Source organism: Schistocerca gregaria, chromosome 3, assembly GCF_023897955.1.
Source record: "Schistocerca gregaria isolate iqSchGreg1 chromosome 3, iqSchGreg1.2, whole genome shotgun sequence".
Classification (NCBI taxonomy): domain Eukaryota; kingdom Metazoa; phylum Arthropoda; class Insecta; order Orthoptera; family Acrididae; genus Schistocerca; species Schistocerca gregaria.
In genome coordinates this window covers 612,908,501-612,924,445 of record NC_064922.1, presented here as the reverse complement: position 1 = coordinate 612,924,445, position 15,945 = coordinate 612,908,501, and the positions used below count along the sequence as shown (strand labels likewise).

General features: G+C 42.4%; 1 protein-coding gene across 1 annotated transcript in view; it reads right to left on the bottom strand.

Moving 5' to 3' along the window:
* Nucleotides 1-1,420: 1,420 nt before the first annotated feature.
* The window catches only part of LOC126354158 (syntaxin-7), a 65,628-nt gene continuing 51,103 nt past the window's right edge, over nt 1,421-15,945 (bottom strand). Inside the window, exons 5-6 of the mRNA XM_050003574.1 lie at nt 2,051-2,133; nt 1,421-1,954 (exon numbers count right to left, since the gene is read on the bottom strand). Of these exons, the coding sequence (XP_049859531.1) occupies nt 1,856-1,954; nt 2,051-2,133 (182 nt within the window). The 3' untranslated portion in view covers nt 1,421-1,855. The remainder of the gene's footprint in view (nt 1,955-2,050; nt 2,134-15,945) is intronic.

Genomic DNA, 15,945 nt, shown 5'->3' with positions numbered 1-15,945 from the left:
AAACATATGCTATCAAAAGGAGAGCCACTTCTAAAATGACACATGTCGCATAGCAGCTGTTATGTAAACACTGTTCAGCCTTTTACATCGGCATGGCTACCATCAAGTTATCAGTTAAGATGAATGTGCAGAGGCAGAGGCTGTATACTTGAAACACATAATATCCTATTGCATAGCTTGTTCTACAACATGACAGTCATCTTCCTCAGATACCAGTTTCTCAGAGCTCCGCAGACGGGAACTGGCAACACATGTCCTTAGTTCTCGTCACCTATCTGGTCTTAAAACCTGTTAATTTCTTCAGTCTCAGCATTTCCTGACAGTAACTATTCCTTTCTTGACTCCTTTTAGCTTTTTATATATTTCATTTTCTGATTTGTTTATGTTTTGCCACCTCTAGCACATACAATGCATTTAGCTTTCTTCTCTTATTAACTAAAGCATAATGTTTTGACAGTAATTCTGTCTTGTTGGCCACCTTTAAGGTCTCAGGTTCTCAAATTTTGTCCAGTGCAGCCCACAACAATCAGTCTTTTCTTCTCATCCCATCCAGTATGTCTCCCCTGACCCAGGGTTCTACATCTATGTGATTACTCTGTTATTCACAAGTGCCTGGCAGAGGGTTCAATGAACCACCTTTAAGCTGTCTCCCTCTACCATTCCACTCTTGAATGGCAAGTGGGAAAAACAAGCACTTCTGGGTGGCTTTTCTGAACTCAACCCCTCTTCCTAAAACTCACCAGTCTTTTTCTTCACCCCTCTTTCTTCCCCTTCAACCCTTCTGCCAAAAGAAGAAGCCACTGGCTTCGAAAGCTTGCAAACTTTAATACCTCTGTGTGTTCTCTTCCCGCTACTTCATGAGAAGATTTTTTTATCTATCCAAGTATGTGGTTTTTTCTGTGAATGGTAAATGCAAGACTTGAGGGCTTTTACCAAACATATGTGATGAGGATGCATTTGAAGACATAGGACAAATACATGTAACTGATGAAGTACATAAGGTAACAAAGGACCATCAGGACGAAGTGTAAAATCATGGAACAATAACACATGTAAATACTGTTATGTTGGTAATAGAATAAAGGAGTGGAACATGTTACCAGGATATATCCTCAGTCAAATCCCAGAAAGCATCATTAAATTTAAATACCTTGCCCAACAGTGGCAAAATAGTAAAGATTATGGACAATAGGAAAATGATAAAAGTAGTTTTATAGTAAGTTATTTTACACTACATGATATAATGGAATTATGTAATATGAAGGTGTTATGTTCACCACCTCGGCAACACCCATATTTGTGGGCAAATAGAACCACCTTATCCTATTATTTGTCTAAGCCCATTTGATCAGTGAAGCAAGAGCCCATGCAGCACAATAGACAGTTATCGAAAGTATTCAAATGAAATAGGATGGAATCATTAACAGTCTACCAATACTTAATTTATTTTCATGATTTTTTCAATATAAAATGTTTTTCATGGAATACATACTTTAATACACTATGCACTCACACACAGTAAATGGCCTCAGACGAAAACGTACTGTTTCCTGTGTGTGTGTGTGTGTGTGTGTGTGTGTGTGTGTGTGTGTGTGTGTGTGTGTGTGTGTGTGTTTTCTATATACAGTCTTTTGGATGCTCAAGCTTGGCACAATCTTTAACAAAGCAGTATGATGCTATATAAACAAAGAACAATATTTAGAATACAAGTAAAAAGTGTTTAAAAATCTTATAATCACTATGTTACAAACTATTCTCATGTTATAAACATACAACTTTCAAAATGCATGCCACTCGCATTACATGATTGTTTCCTAGCAAATTTATTCATTAAAAATACAGTTATCTGAGAGCATTACTTTGACTTGACTTCTACAGCGATAACAACTGCCAATATGATGCTGATAACCAATGCTATAAAGACCAGCACACATATTTTTCTGCGGTATTTTGCCTAGGAAAAAGAAAATTGAATTCTATTAGAGAACTAATTGTAGACAATACAAATTTCAAGCAACAAATTTCTGTTATGACTATAATGATTATCTACCTGATATCCTTCAGCCTTCTGCAGTTCTGTTCGTCCACCCTCTACATTACCATGGACATTTTCTATATTGCCCTCAATTGTATCTGTAAAGAAATTTTAAGTTATTGAGTTCACAATTCATAATTTAAAACATTATCCCAAAAAAGTGTGCACTATAAACAAGCAGCAAATCTTAAGATTCTTCAGCAATCCCTCCTGCATTATTTATCCAATTACAGCTGCTTGCAATCCTCTTGTGATGGTATCAAAAGATCTTTCTCCTCATGTAAGCTTTATCATGCTGCTACTGGTTTCAACATAATTTCAGATGGCTGTCAAAGATCTGACAAAACTTTTTATGTGAACTGACACTTTGGTTCCAGATGAAAATAATTGCTTTCTATTGAACTGAAGGCAAGATAATTTTCGTTACTAGACTGGCATACTGTGCACAGATAACAGAAAGTGGGGAAGTGTTCATATCATATTTGCGACTCCGATGACTTTGTTAATAAAATGAAGTTACTCTGACTCAATGAATCTAACTTATTCGTAAGCTTTCATGTTGTCTCACTTTTCATATGGGCGTGTCTCATCGATTCATTGTTACTCATTGGCATTATGTTCAAAGTTGATGTAAAAGCCCTATTTCTGCATGCCCTTTCCTCAACTTTCTTTTTATTCAACACTGAATATTTTGAGCAAATTGGCAGTGTTGTCATGGGTAGTCCTCTACCCCTCTGGTAGCAATTTTTTTTTACAGAAGACTTTCAGGAGAGGGCACTCGATTCAGCTGAACTTAAACTGGAAGTCGTCTGGCAATATGTGGATGACAGTTTTGCCGTGTGGTCCCACAGTTAAGGAGAACTGTAACCTTTTTGCAACAACTGAATTCTATCCATGAGAATATCAAATTTAAAATGAAAATGGAGAAGGATGGCTGGCTGCTGTTTCTGGACAACTTCGTCAATCAGGAAGTGGATGTATCATTGGGGCATTCCATTTACCATAAGCCCACACATACAGACCTATATTTGCAGGTTTTTAGCTGCCACCACCAATCACACAAACTACGGCTATCTTTCAAATGTCGGTACTCCAGGCACATGTGTGTGAGGCAGACAGCATTGCAAAGGAGCTGGAACACCTACAATCAATGTTCAAACATAATGGATATTCTCCACATCAGATCAGTACAGCTTTAAGGAGGAGGAACCCGACAACCCACAGAATCAAGAGGAGAAGAAGCAGTGCAAGTCCAGGGCATTCCTCCCGTATGTCAGCAATATTTCATTGAAATTAGGCAGAATCTCAAGGAAACTCGTGTCAAAGTAATCTTCCACCCACCTACAAAGATCTGTGCTCTTCTCGGTTCAGTAAACTATGATCTGTGATTGTGGAAGACTGGATTCTACAGAATGCCTTGACAGTGGAGCAAAGCTTACCTTGGTCAAACAATGTGCACAGTTTCTGAAAGATGCATTGAACGTGATTACCACACTTGTCTTTTGCTGCACAGTAAGTTAGAAGCTAAGAAGTGCATCTCCAAAGGACATTCCATGAATTACTCTGCCATGGACACATTGGCCTTGAGAGCCTTCTGGGATTCAATCATTAGGAATTGGTGGAAGTATGTTTAGCCCAAGATATTATTAATCATGATGGTGGCTTTCAAATGGATAAGGTGTGAGACTCAATGACGTTTTTAATTTCTTCAGAAAGAATACATTTCATGACCAGTGACTCATCTAGTAACAGTTAATTCTATTAATTCTGCCATCTGAATTACAACTCAGCAAGTGCGCATTCCAAAAGAGTGGGCATGTAGCATTACCAATACACATGGCCCTGCGTGCCACAGATAGAGCAATATTTGAAGAGGGTGCAAAACTCGACAAAGGTCACTCATGTAGTGGCTGACTTTGTGCATGTGTGTCTGCAGCAGTTTTTGATATAAAGTAAGTGGTTGTTGTTGTTGTTGTTGTCTTTAGTCCTGAGACTGGTTTGATGCAGCTCTCCATGCTACTCTATCCTGTGCAAGCTGTGTCATCTCCCAGTACCTACTGCAGCCTACATCCTTCTGAATCTGCTTAGTGTATTCATCTCTTGGTCTCTCTCTACAATTTTTAGCCTCCATGCTGCCCTCCTTTACTAAATTGGTGATCCCTCAATGTCTCAGAACATGTCCAACCAACTGATCCCTTCCTTTAGCCAAGTTGTGCCAAAGGCTCCTCTTCTCCCCAATTCTATTCAATACCTCCTCATTAGTTATGTGGTCTACCCATCTAACCTTCAGCATTCTTCTGTAGCACCACATTTCGAAAGCTTCTATTCTCTTCTTGTCCAAACTATTTATCGTCCACATTTCACTTCCATACATGGCTACACTCCATACAAATACTTTCAGAAATGACTTCCTGACACTTAAATCTACACTCAATGTTAACAAATTTTTCTTCTTCAGAAATGCTTTCCTTGCACTTGCCAGTCTACTTTTTATATCTTCTCTACTTTGACCATCATCAGTTATTTTGCTCCCCAAATAGCAAAACTCCTTTACTACTTTAAGTGTCTCACTTCCTAATCTAATTCCCTCTGCATCACCCGACTTAATTCGACTACCTTCCATTATCCTAGTTTTGCTTTTGTTAATGTTCATCTTATATCCTCCTTTCAAGACACTGTCCATTCCGTTCAACTGCTCTTCCAAGTCCTTTGCTGTCTCTGACAGAATTACAATGTCATTGGCGAACCTCAAAGTTTTTATTTCTTCTCCATGTATTTTAATTCCTACACTGAACTTTTCTTTTGTTTCCTTTATTGCTTGCTCAATACACAGATTGAATAACTTCGGGGATAGGCAACAACCCGTCTCAATCCCTTCCCAACAACTGCTGCCTTTTCACGTCCCTCAACTCTTATAACTGCCATCTGGTTTCTGTACAAATTGTAAATAGCCTTTTGCTCCCTGTATTTTACCCCTGCCACCTTCAGAATTTGAAAGAGAGTATTCTAGTCAACATTGTAAAAAGCTTTCTCTAAGTCTACAAATGCTAGAAATGTAGGTTTGCCTTTCCTTAATCTTTCTTCTAAGATAAGTCATTGCGTCAATATTGCCTCACGTGTTCCAACATTTCTATGGAATCCAAACTGATCTTCCCCGAGGTCAGCTTCTTCCAGTTTTTCCATTCGTCTGTAAAGAATTCGCGTTAGTATTTTCAGCTGTGACTTATTAAACTGATAGTTCGGTAATTTTCACATCTGTCAGCACCTGCTTTCTTTGGGATTGGAATTATTATATTCTTCTTGAAGTCTGAGGGTATTTCACCTGTCTCACACATCTTGCTCACCAGCTGGTAGAGTTTTGTCATGACTGGCTCTCCCAAGGCTGTCAGTAGTTCTAATGGAATGTTGTCTACTCCGGGGCCTTGTTTCGACTCAGGTCTTTCAGTGCTCTGTCAAACTCTTCACCCAGTATCATATCTCCCATCTCATCTTCATCTACATCCTCTTCCATTTCCATAATATTGTACTTAAGTACATAGCCCTTGTATAGACCCTATATATATACTCCTTCCACCTTTCTGCTTTCCCTTCTTTGCTTAGAACTGGGTTTCCATCTGAGCTCTTAATATTCATACAAGTGGTTCTCTTTTCTCTAAAGGTCTCCAATTTTACGGTAGGCAGTATCTATCTTACCCCTACAGAGAGATGCCTCTACATCCTTACATTTGACCTCTAGCCATCCCTGCTTAGCCATTTTGCACTTCCTGTCGATCTCATTTTTGACATGTTTGTATTCCTTTTTGCCTGCTTCATTTACTGCATTTTTATATTTTTTCCTTTCATCAATTAAATTCAATATTTCTTCTGTTACCCAAGGGTTTCTACTAGCCCTCGTCTTTTTACCTATTCGATCCTCTGCTGCCTTCACTATTTCATCCCTCAAAGTAACCCATTCTTCTTTTACCGTATTTCTTTCCCCCATTCCTGTCAGTTGCTCCCTTATGCTCTCCCTGAAACTCTGTACAACCTCTGGTTCTTTCAGTTTATCCAGGTCCCACCTCCTTAAATTCCCACCTTTTTGCAGTTTCTGCCGTTTTAATCTACAGTTCATAACCAATAGATTGTGGTCAGAGTCCACATCTGCCCCTGCAAATGTCTTACAATTTAAAACCTGGTTCCTAAATCTCTGTCTTACCATTGTATAATCTATCTGATACCTTTTAGTATCTCCAGTGTTCTTCCATGTATACAACCTTCTTTTATGATTCTTGAACCAAGTATTGCCTATGATTAAGTTATGCTCTGTGCAAAATTCTACCAGACGGCTTCTTCTTTCATTTCTTAGCCCCAATCCATATTCACCTACTATGTTTCCTTCTCTCCCTTTTCCTACACTTGAATTCCAGTCACCCATGACTATTAAATTTTCGTCTCCCTTCACTATCTGAATAATTTCTTTTATTTGATCATACATTTCTTCAATTTATTCGTCATCTGCAGAGCTAGTTGGTATATAAACTTGTACTACTGTATTAGGCGTGGGCTTCGTGTCTATCTTGGCCACAATAATGCGTTCACTATGCTGTTTGTAGGAAGTGATGTGCGCTAGTAATCTCCAGTGCAAAACACTCACCTGAAGATGGCCGAGTGGTTTTCAGCCGAAATATTGTACAAGTAGAGCTAGCTTATGGACAAATTGTTCTTTCTTACACACACACACACACACACACACACACACACACACACACACACACACACACGCTCGCGCTCGCGCTCCTACTTTGTTCTGGACAACTACATCTTACAAATTTACCAAAGAATCTGAGATTACTGTGCTTTAACTAACTGTCACAGTACAGATAGAATGGCGTAGCATCAAGGAATTTTGGGACACAGTGATCCATTCACCGTGCCGAAGGCACATGGTTCATGAAACAGCTGAACTTACTGACATTTTACACCAACATATGGCAAGACTCCAGCAACATCGTGCTGATGCAACATTACGTCAATTGATTGTGCAAGCCACCACTGCTGAAACGTCTGGTCATCTGAAACAGGGCAGTCTTGCACCAATATGACATGCAGAGTGGTGCTGAGTCAGCATTGCATTTAATTCCCTATTTGACACTATGAGGTCCCTCCTCCCCTTCCGCAGCAGAGAAACAAATGCTCACTGAGAGTCATATACATCTGCCAACCCAGTCATCAGCGATGTTTCAGACAGTGACTGTAACTAGGTGGCTGCTATGCTGCTGGACCCTCCAGAATCTGCCGAGCAACCAACGTGATCATCAGCCCATCACTTGTATGCCAAAGTTGGAGTTCAGGGCATCGTGCTGCTCTGCCTCCATGCTGCTGTGGATGACACTGGCCAGTAGCAGGCAAGCAGTGGGAGTCTGCTATCTTAGCATCCAGTGTGTCACCACCTTCAAGCAATCACAATCCCTCCCAACATTGAGCTGGGTCCTTCAAGCATGTCTGCTTTCACTATACCTATACATAGGCTGCAACCACCAGATGAGGGTGCATGTCTGTATTTGCCCTAATGTGATGAGTAATTAAGAAGTCTTCTTTAACACTATCAATCCTTGTGCTGAGCATCTCTGAAACAATGGACAATTATAAACCCTACTGTTATATTTGGTGGCAGAAGTGGGATCAGTGGTGTTACTACCAACATCATCAATGCCATCATGAGCAAATAGCAACTTGTACAAACTTAAGATGCTCGTGAGTTTTCTGTTCTATGTTTCTGATTAAGTATCTCTCCACTTTTTTCTTTTCTGGCTAGAAAAACACCATAATCCAGGATTAAAGGTGTGTGAATGTTGTGGAGGTATAAGCAAGTGTAAATAGCAGATAAGTGTCTGCACTGTCATGTAAGTTAAATAGTTAACAGTCCTCCAGAGATCTATGCTAGTAATGTAGGTTGAATATCACTGAGTGCCAGAGCTGTGTGCGGACCTTTTATATACATTTCTAATTCTGTACTGCACTCCTTGTGTTTCTATCTGTGATACTCTTCTCTAGTTAGGTAGGTGAAATACGTGACGCAGCATGCATCAGAATCCAAACAGTTACTGCTCAGTTGCAAGTGTCTTATGATAAGATTTTTTGTCTTTTCATCATGCAACGTCTGACTCAAAACAGTACAGCTTGGAGCTGAGATACTGCATGCATAAGAGATGGGTCATTGATCATGACACCCTCTATGATAGCAAACAATCTGCACGAGATAATTGTCAGAACCAGTGTAGGGCATTATGGGCAAAAGATCAAGACTGTCATTAAAGGAGAACTTGACAAGTTTAGGGGACAAAATGTAATAATGAGAAAGGGATAGGTGTGTAACAGTAGTTGAAATAAGGTATCAAAGGTTGGATCTGAAAGAGCACAATACGCTGAAAGGTCCTATCTGGGAGGATAGGTGAAGCTTTAACGTTCAGGAAGTAGTTCAAGTGTTATGATTACATTTACATAACCAGTTGTTCCCTTTCCTGTTACACTCATAAATCGAGCAACATTATTCGCCTTCATACAAGCTTTTACATTATGTTAACTTATGTTTGTTATCCTTACACAATACATATGTTTGTGCAAGTAGATTATTCTGCAGCAGTGGGAGATTAAGGGGGGGGGGGGGCTATAAATGGAGGAATACAATGAAACATTCAAGAAGTCAATCCAAAAACTCTGATCAATCCCTGTGCTAATCATTCTTAAATCTTTATGGAGTTCATGCATTCTTATATATTTCCTCCAGCATTACCTGTTTTAGATGTGTAGAGTAGTTATAGTTATGCGGCCGTGGAAAAACCCAAGTGGAAGCTTGGCAGGGGAGCACATGGTCATGTTTGCGAGCTTGGGTGAATTTATATGCCAGAGACAAATTAATAAAAACAGAACTAAGAGTGACACGGAGGTGTGTATTGGCACCCATGGACAGAAAAATATGTAATGCTAAATTATATAGACGTGCCACAAAAATATATAACTGCTTAAAAGTTATTGTTGTCATAAAAATTGTAAATTTATGGAAGTTCAAAAGCTAATATCTCAGCAATGTTTCAGCTGATTAGCAAGCAAAGTGTTTATGGATGTATTTTATTTGTTTATTTACTTTTAGTATAAAAAATCCAGGAAAAGTAAAATCATGCAAGAACATTATTTGTGAAAAAATGGTGGCAGATACAGATTTGGGGCAGTGGGGTCCGAGCAATGCTAAGCGCCCCATGTGCTGCCCATCTGGGGGTAGTGTTGGGTTGGTAACAACGATCAGAGACAAGTATGTAGGGATGTTCGAAAAAGATCAAGTTGAGGGCAACATAGTGGTTTAGGACAGCAGACAACAGAGTATTTTGTGAATTGTGAACAGACTGCTGTGATCGGACATATGAATTTTGTAGCAAAGTTTTGCAGCATCTGTCATTAACGGCCACTTATGTAAAAGCACCTCAGATTGCATTTTAAATGTTTAGTAAATATATTGAAGACTATTCGTGGAAAAATAGAAATTAACTACTTGCTCAAAATATAAATCAACATGAGTAACTCAATATTTTAAATTTCACTGCAATAACTGCCTGCATTTTTTTAGTTTTATTTTTTATTCTAGCTTGAAAATGGAGTTTATGACACGTGGGAGCTGGCACACCAAGACAAAAAATGTAGCCAAACACTGAGACCAGCCACATCTCTGGAGCCACACAATTAAGCTGAGTGTTGAGATTCCAAGACTTACCAAGTGGGAAAGCGCCGGTAGACAGACACAATAAAATAACACACACACAAAATTTCTAGCTTTCGCAACCAACGGTTGCTTCTTCAGGAAAGAGGGAAGGAGAGGGAAAGACGAAAGGATGTGGGTTTTAAGGGAGAGGGTAAGGAGTCATTCCAATCCCGGGAGGGGAAAGACTTACCTTAGGGGGAAAAAAGGATAGGTATATACTCACGCACACACGCACACACATCCATCCATACATATACAGACACAAGCAGACATATTTAAAGGCAAAGAGTTTGAGCAGAGATGTCAGTCGAGGTGGAAGTGCAGAGGCAAAGATGATGATGAATGACAGGTGAGGTATGAGTGGCGGCAATTTGAAATTAGCGGATATTGAGGCCTGGTGGATAACGAGAAGAGAGGATATATTGAAGGGCAAGTTCCATGTCCGGAGTTCGCATAGGCTGGTGTTGGTGGGAAGCATCCAGATAACCCGGACGGTGTAACACTGTGCCAAGATGTGCTGGCCGTGCACCAAGGCATGTTTAGCTACAGGGTGATCCTCATTACCAACAAACATTGTCTGCCTGTGTCCATTCATGCGAATGGACAGTTTGTTGCTGGTCATTGCCACATAGAAAGTGTCACAGTGTAGGCAGGTCAGTTGGTAAATCACGTGGGTGCTTTCACACGTGGCTCTGCCTTTGATCGTGTACACCTTCCGGGTTACAGGACTGGAGTAGGTGGTGGTGGGAGGGTGCATAGGACAGGTTTTACACTGGGGGCGGTTACAAGGGTAGGAGCCAGAGGGTAGGGAAGGTGGTTTGGGGATTTCATAGGGACGAACCAAGAGGTTACGAAGGTTAGGTGGACGGCAGAAAGACACTCTTGGTTGAGTGGGGAGGATTTCATGAAGGATGGATCTCATTTCGGGGCAGGATTTTAGGATGTCGTATCCCTGCTAGAGAGCCACATTCAGAGTCTGATCCAGTCCCGGGAAGTATCCTGTCACAAGTTGGGCACTTTTGGGGTTCTTCTGTGAGAGGTTCTGGGTTTGAGGGGATGAGGAAGTGGCTCTGGTTATTTGCTTCTGTGCCAGGTCGAGAGGGTAGTTGCAGGATGCAAAAGCTGTTTTCAGGTTGTTGGTGTAATGGCTCAGGGATTCAGGACTGGAGCAGATTCGTTTGCCACAAAGGCCTAGGCTGTAGGGAATGGACCGTTTGATATGGAATGGGGGGCAGCTGTCATAATGGAGGTACTGTTGCTTGTTGGTGGGTTAGATGTGAATGGATGTGTGAAGCTGGCCATTGGACAGATGGAGGTCAACGTCAAGGAAAGTGGCATGGGATTTGAGTAGGACCAGGTGAATCTGATGGAACCAAAGGAGTTGAGGTTGGAGAGGAAATTCTGGGGTTGTTCTTCACTGTGAGTCCAGATCATGAAGATGTCGTCAATAAATCTGTACCAAACTTTGGGTTGGCAGGCTTGGGTAATGAAGAACGCTTCCTCTAAGCGACCCATAAATAGGTTGGCATACGAGGGGGCCATCCTGGTACTCATGGCTGTTCCCTTTAATTGTTTGTATGTCTGGCCTTCAAACGTGAATAAGTTGTGGGTCAGGATGAATCTGGCTAAGTTGATGAGGAAAGAGGTTTTAGGTAGGGTGGCAGGTGATCGGCGTGAAAGGAAGTGCTCCATTGAAGCGAGGCCCTGGAAATGCGGGATATTTGTGTATAGGGAAGTGGCATCAATGGTTACAAGGATGGTTTCCGGGGGTAACAGACTGGGTAAGGATTCCAGGTGTTCGAGAAAGTGGTTGGTGTCTTTGATGAAGGATGGGAGACTGCATGTAATGGGTTGAAGGTGTTGATCTACGCAGTCAGAGATACGGTCTGTGGGGGCTTGGTAACCAGCTACAATGGGGCGGCCGGGATGTTTGGGTTTGTGAATTTTAGGAAGTAGGAGTGCGAGGTGTCGGTGGGGTCAGGAGTTTGATGGAGTTTGCAAAGTTGCACCAGCAGTTGATACCAGAGACCTGGGAGGAAGAAAAAAAGAGTGTTGTTAGAAAGCTTGGGGGGCGGGGGGGGGGGGGGGGGGGGTGAGTGTAGGTAACTGTGGAATTAAAGAGGCCTTCAATTTAATATTTTCAGGGGATAAGGATATTGAATCTCTTAGTGAAGAGCAGGTGTGCCCCATGACTAAAAATTGCATACATGAGATAGAGGAGGACTTGTGGACCAAAACAAAACTGAAGCATGATTTTATTGAAAAGGTGCAGCCAATAATAACTGTTTGTGTGGCGTGTGGTGGATACTGGAAGTTGAGTGTCTGGGGTGGCAGAGAGCTTTTAAGATCATATTAAGAACAGGGAAACTGTGGAATTCCCATTCACTGGGTTGAGAATTAAAAATGCTACAGGAACTTTCAGTAAACCAGTGAGAAAGGAGGTAGTTCTCGGCGCACACATTGGAAGTGAAGTATTTAGTCACTCATTTTTGGTGATCCCAAATTTAAGTATGAATCTAGTGTTGGGGATTGATTTCCTGAGTAAATATGAGGCATATGTAGATTGTAAGGACCAGATGGTAGAACTCAACATTGTTGAGGGGAGAAAAAAGGGTTAAATTCAAAAATGCACTCAATGATGAAGAATTGGTGGTTAGTTTACATGTAGCACAGTGCTTAATGGATAAGATGGAGGTTGAGAAAGAGAGGAGTAAAGTAAATGGTAGAAAGGGGATTGAGAAAGAGAGGAGTAAAGTAAATGGTAGAAAGGGGGTTTCTGAGGTTGAGAAGGTAGAATTATATCAATTACTGAGTAAAAACAAAGAGGTGTTTTCTGAAATATGCCATAAACCCAGACACCAGAAATACAGTCTATCACTGCTACTTCGATTTGATTACTCATCATGGTATAATCTTCTGAAGAAGTTCTGCAAATGTTACAAGACTCCCAGTATTACAAAAGAAAACAATTAGAAACATGGGCTGCCAAACAACAAGTATACTGCTGACCAGTGATCAAAGCTTCAAAACCACTATCCGTTCACTCCCTTCACATACATGAGGTGCTGATTGTCTTATACAAAAAGAAATATATTCTTGACACTTTCTGTTTTCACCAAAACTACAGCACTCACCACAGAAATAATTTTAAACTTTTGACACACCATTTAAAACTATGTTCAAACGGAGTAGTTTTGGATTGAAACTTTACAATAAAACAAAAGGAAGTAGGCCTAACATATTTAATATGGAGATTGGTTCACTGGAAAAATTTCTCTTTACTCTTCAGATGAAAAAGTGGTGGTGTTCTATTGAATTCAATGAGGACAGTTTCACAGTCTGGAGGACATATTTTGTGTACTATAGTAAGTATTTGTGTAGGTGTATCTCAGAAAAGTATAAAAAATAAACTTTTGTATTTCCCCTTTAAGATATTCTTATTGTAAAACTGGACATGTTTCCTGCACATCCGATCAAATGATGTGAAAACTACATGTAATGAGATGAACAAATCACATTTCATATGAATACACTGATGAGTGTTCTGTTGTTGAAAACAAATACAGATTTAAAGAGAATATTTTGTAGGTATGGTTGGTTGGTTTGTAGGAGAAGAGGGACCAGACTGCTACGGTCATCAGTCCCTTGTTCCAAAACTTAAAAACATTCACACAGGACAAGACAGACTCAGACAAAACAAATTAAAATCACACAGAGTGTGACAGTGGTTGGCCAGCCATAGAGACAAAAAAGGAAAGGCCAACCACTGAGAAACACACTAAAAACTCACATTAAAATCGTAGGCCAAAGGCCAGAATCAATAGACAAAGGACAAACACTTAGATTGAGTGATAAAAGCTGCAGTGACAGATAGGTGGGTCCTCAAGGCGCAATAAATGGCTGTGCGTCAGCCAAGTGTGCCCAATGCGCAGCCGGCAGAGGACAACAGACTCCTTGCGAGAGACCCGCATGGATGACCACCAAACAGTCGTCGTCTCCTTAATAGCACGGAGTTTATTGGGTGTGGTCAGATTGCGCCATTCAGCATCCCATAGCATGAAAACTTGGCGTCGTAAAACTGCTCGCAAATCAGTGTCTGGGAGGTCAATCTCCAGGGTTGGTTCACTGATGGGATACTCGGCAATGAAAACATGCCAACATGACCTGGGGTCCACATAAAGACCACAAATCGGCCGCAACAGGCAAGAATATGCAGGGACTCATGGATAGCCATCACCAGACGAGAACGAGGGAAACAATGGCCAATAGCTCGTGAACTGCTCGGGGAGTCGCCCAGATAACGAAGTACTCACCTGAGCAGGAGCGGATATACTCTAGAGCACGAAAGATGGCGACCAGCTCAGCAGTGAAAACGCTGCAGCCAGCCGGCAAGGATCGTTGTTCGTAATGGTCCCCTAGAGTTAGAGCATAACCGACTCGACCAGCAACCATCAAACAATGCCAGAGCCCTGGTACATGGCGAGGATGGAATAAAAGCGGCGGCGGAAGGCCTCTGGAGGGACTGAGTCCTTCGGGCCCTGTGCCAATTCGAGCTAAAGGCAAGGGCGAGGCATACACCATGGGGGTGTACGCAAAGGGGCCCGGAAAGGAGGTGAAAGAGGGACAACCCCAAGCCCGGAGAGAAGCTCTCTGACGCGGACCACGATTGTACAACCCAACCGGAGCAGACGTTCTGGCAGATGGACCGATTGTGGGAACAGAAGACGATAATTTGGATGCCCGGGCAAGCTACAAACAGGCGTAGCATAAGCGGCCAGCAAACATTGGCATCGTCACCGCAGTGGAGGGACACCAGCCTCCGCAAGTATGCTGTCCACAGGGCTGGTCCGGAAAGCACCAGTGGCAAGGCGTATCCCGCTGTGAAGGATTGGGACCAGCACCCACAACGCCGAAGGGGATGCTGAACCATAAGTCAGGCTCCCATAACCCACATGGTACTGGATTAATGCCTGGTAGAGCCGTAAGAGGGTAGATCAGTTGGCGCCTCAGCCGGTGTGGCTCAAGCATCGCAGAGCATTTAGATGCCGCCAACACATCTGTTTAAGCTGCCGAATATGAGGCAGCCAAGTCAACCGGGCATCAAAAACCACACCCAAAAACCTAAGTGACTCCACCACAGCAAGAAGTTCGCCGTCAAGATAAAGCCACGACTCCGGGTGATCAGTGCGTTGCCAGCAGAAATGCATAACGCAGGTCTTGGCAGCTGAAAACTGGAAGCCATGAGCTACAGCCCAAGACTGCGCCTTACGGATAGCGCCCTGCAGCTGACGTTCAGCTGCTGCAATGCCAATGGAGCTATAGTAGAGGCAGAAGTCGTCAGCATACAACAAACCGGAGACAGACATTCCCACCGCCGTAGTGAGCCCATTAATTGCAATTAAAAACAGGCAGACACTTAAGACTGATCCCTGTGGTACCCCGTTCTCCTGAACTTGAGAGGAACTATGGGAGGCCGCGACTTGCATGCGGAAGGTATGATGCGACAGAAAATTATGTATGAAAATCGGCAGTGGACCCCGTAGACCCCATTCATGAAGTGTAGAGAGTATGTGATGGCACTACGTTGTATCATACGCCTTCCGCGTGTCAAAAAAAGACAGCGATAAGGTGCTGACGGCGGGCAAAGGCCATACGGATGGCGAACTCCAGTCTCACCACATTGTCAACGGCAGAGCAGCCTTTACGGAACCCACCCTGAGATGGAGTCAGGAGGCCTCGAGACTCGAGTACCCAATTCAATCGCTGGCTCACCATCCGTTCGAGCAACTTGCAAAGGACATTGGTGAGGCTAATGGAGCGGTAGCTGCCCACCTCCAAAGGGTTCTTGCCAGGTTTCAAAACAGGGATGACAATGCTTTCCCGCCATTGCGATGGAAACTCACCCTCGACCCAGAGACGGTTGTAAAGGTCGAGGAGGCGCCGCTTGCAGTCCACTGAAAGGTGTTTCAGCATCTGACAGAGAATGCGATCTGGCCCAGGAGCGGTATCAGGGCGATCTGGCCCAGGAGCGGTATTAGCACAAGCAGCTAGGGCACTGTAAAATTCCCACTCACTGAATGGAACATTGTAGGATTCAGGATGGTGGGTGCGAAATGAAAAGGCTCCGATATTCCATCTGCTCTTAAATGGAGCGGAAGCCCAGTGGGTAATTGGCAGA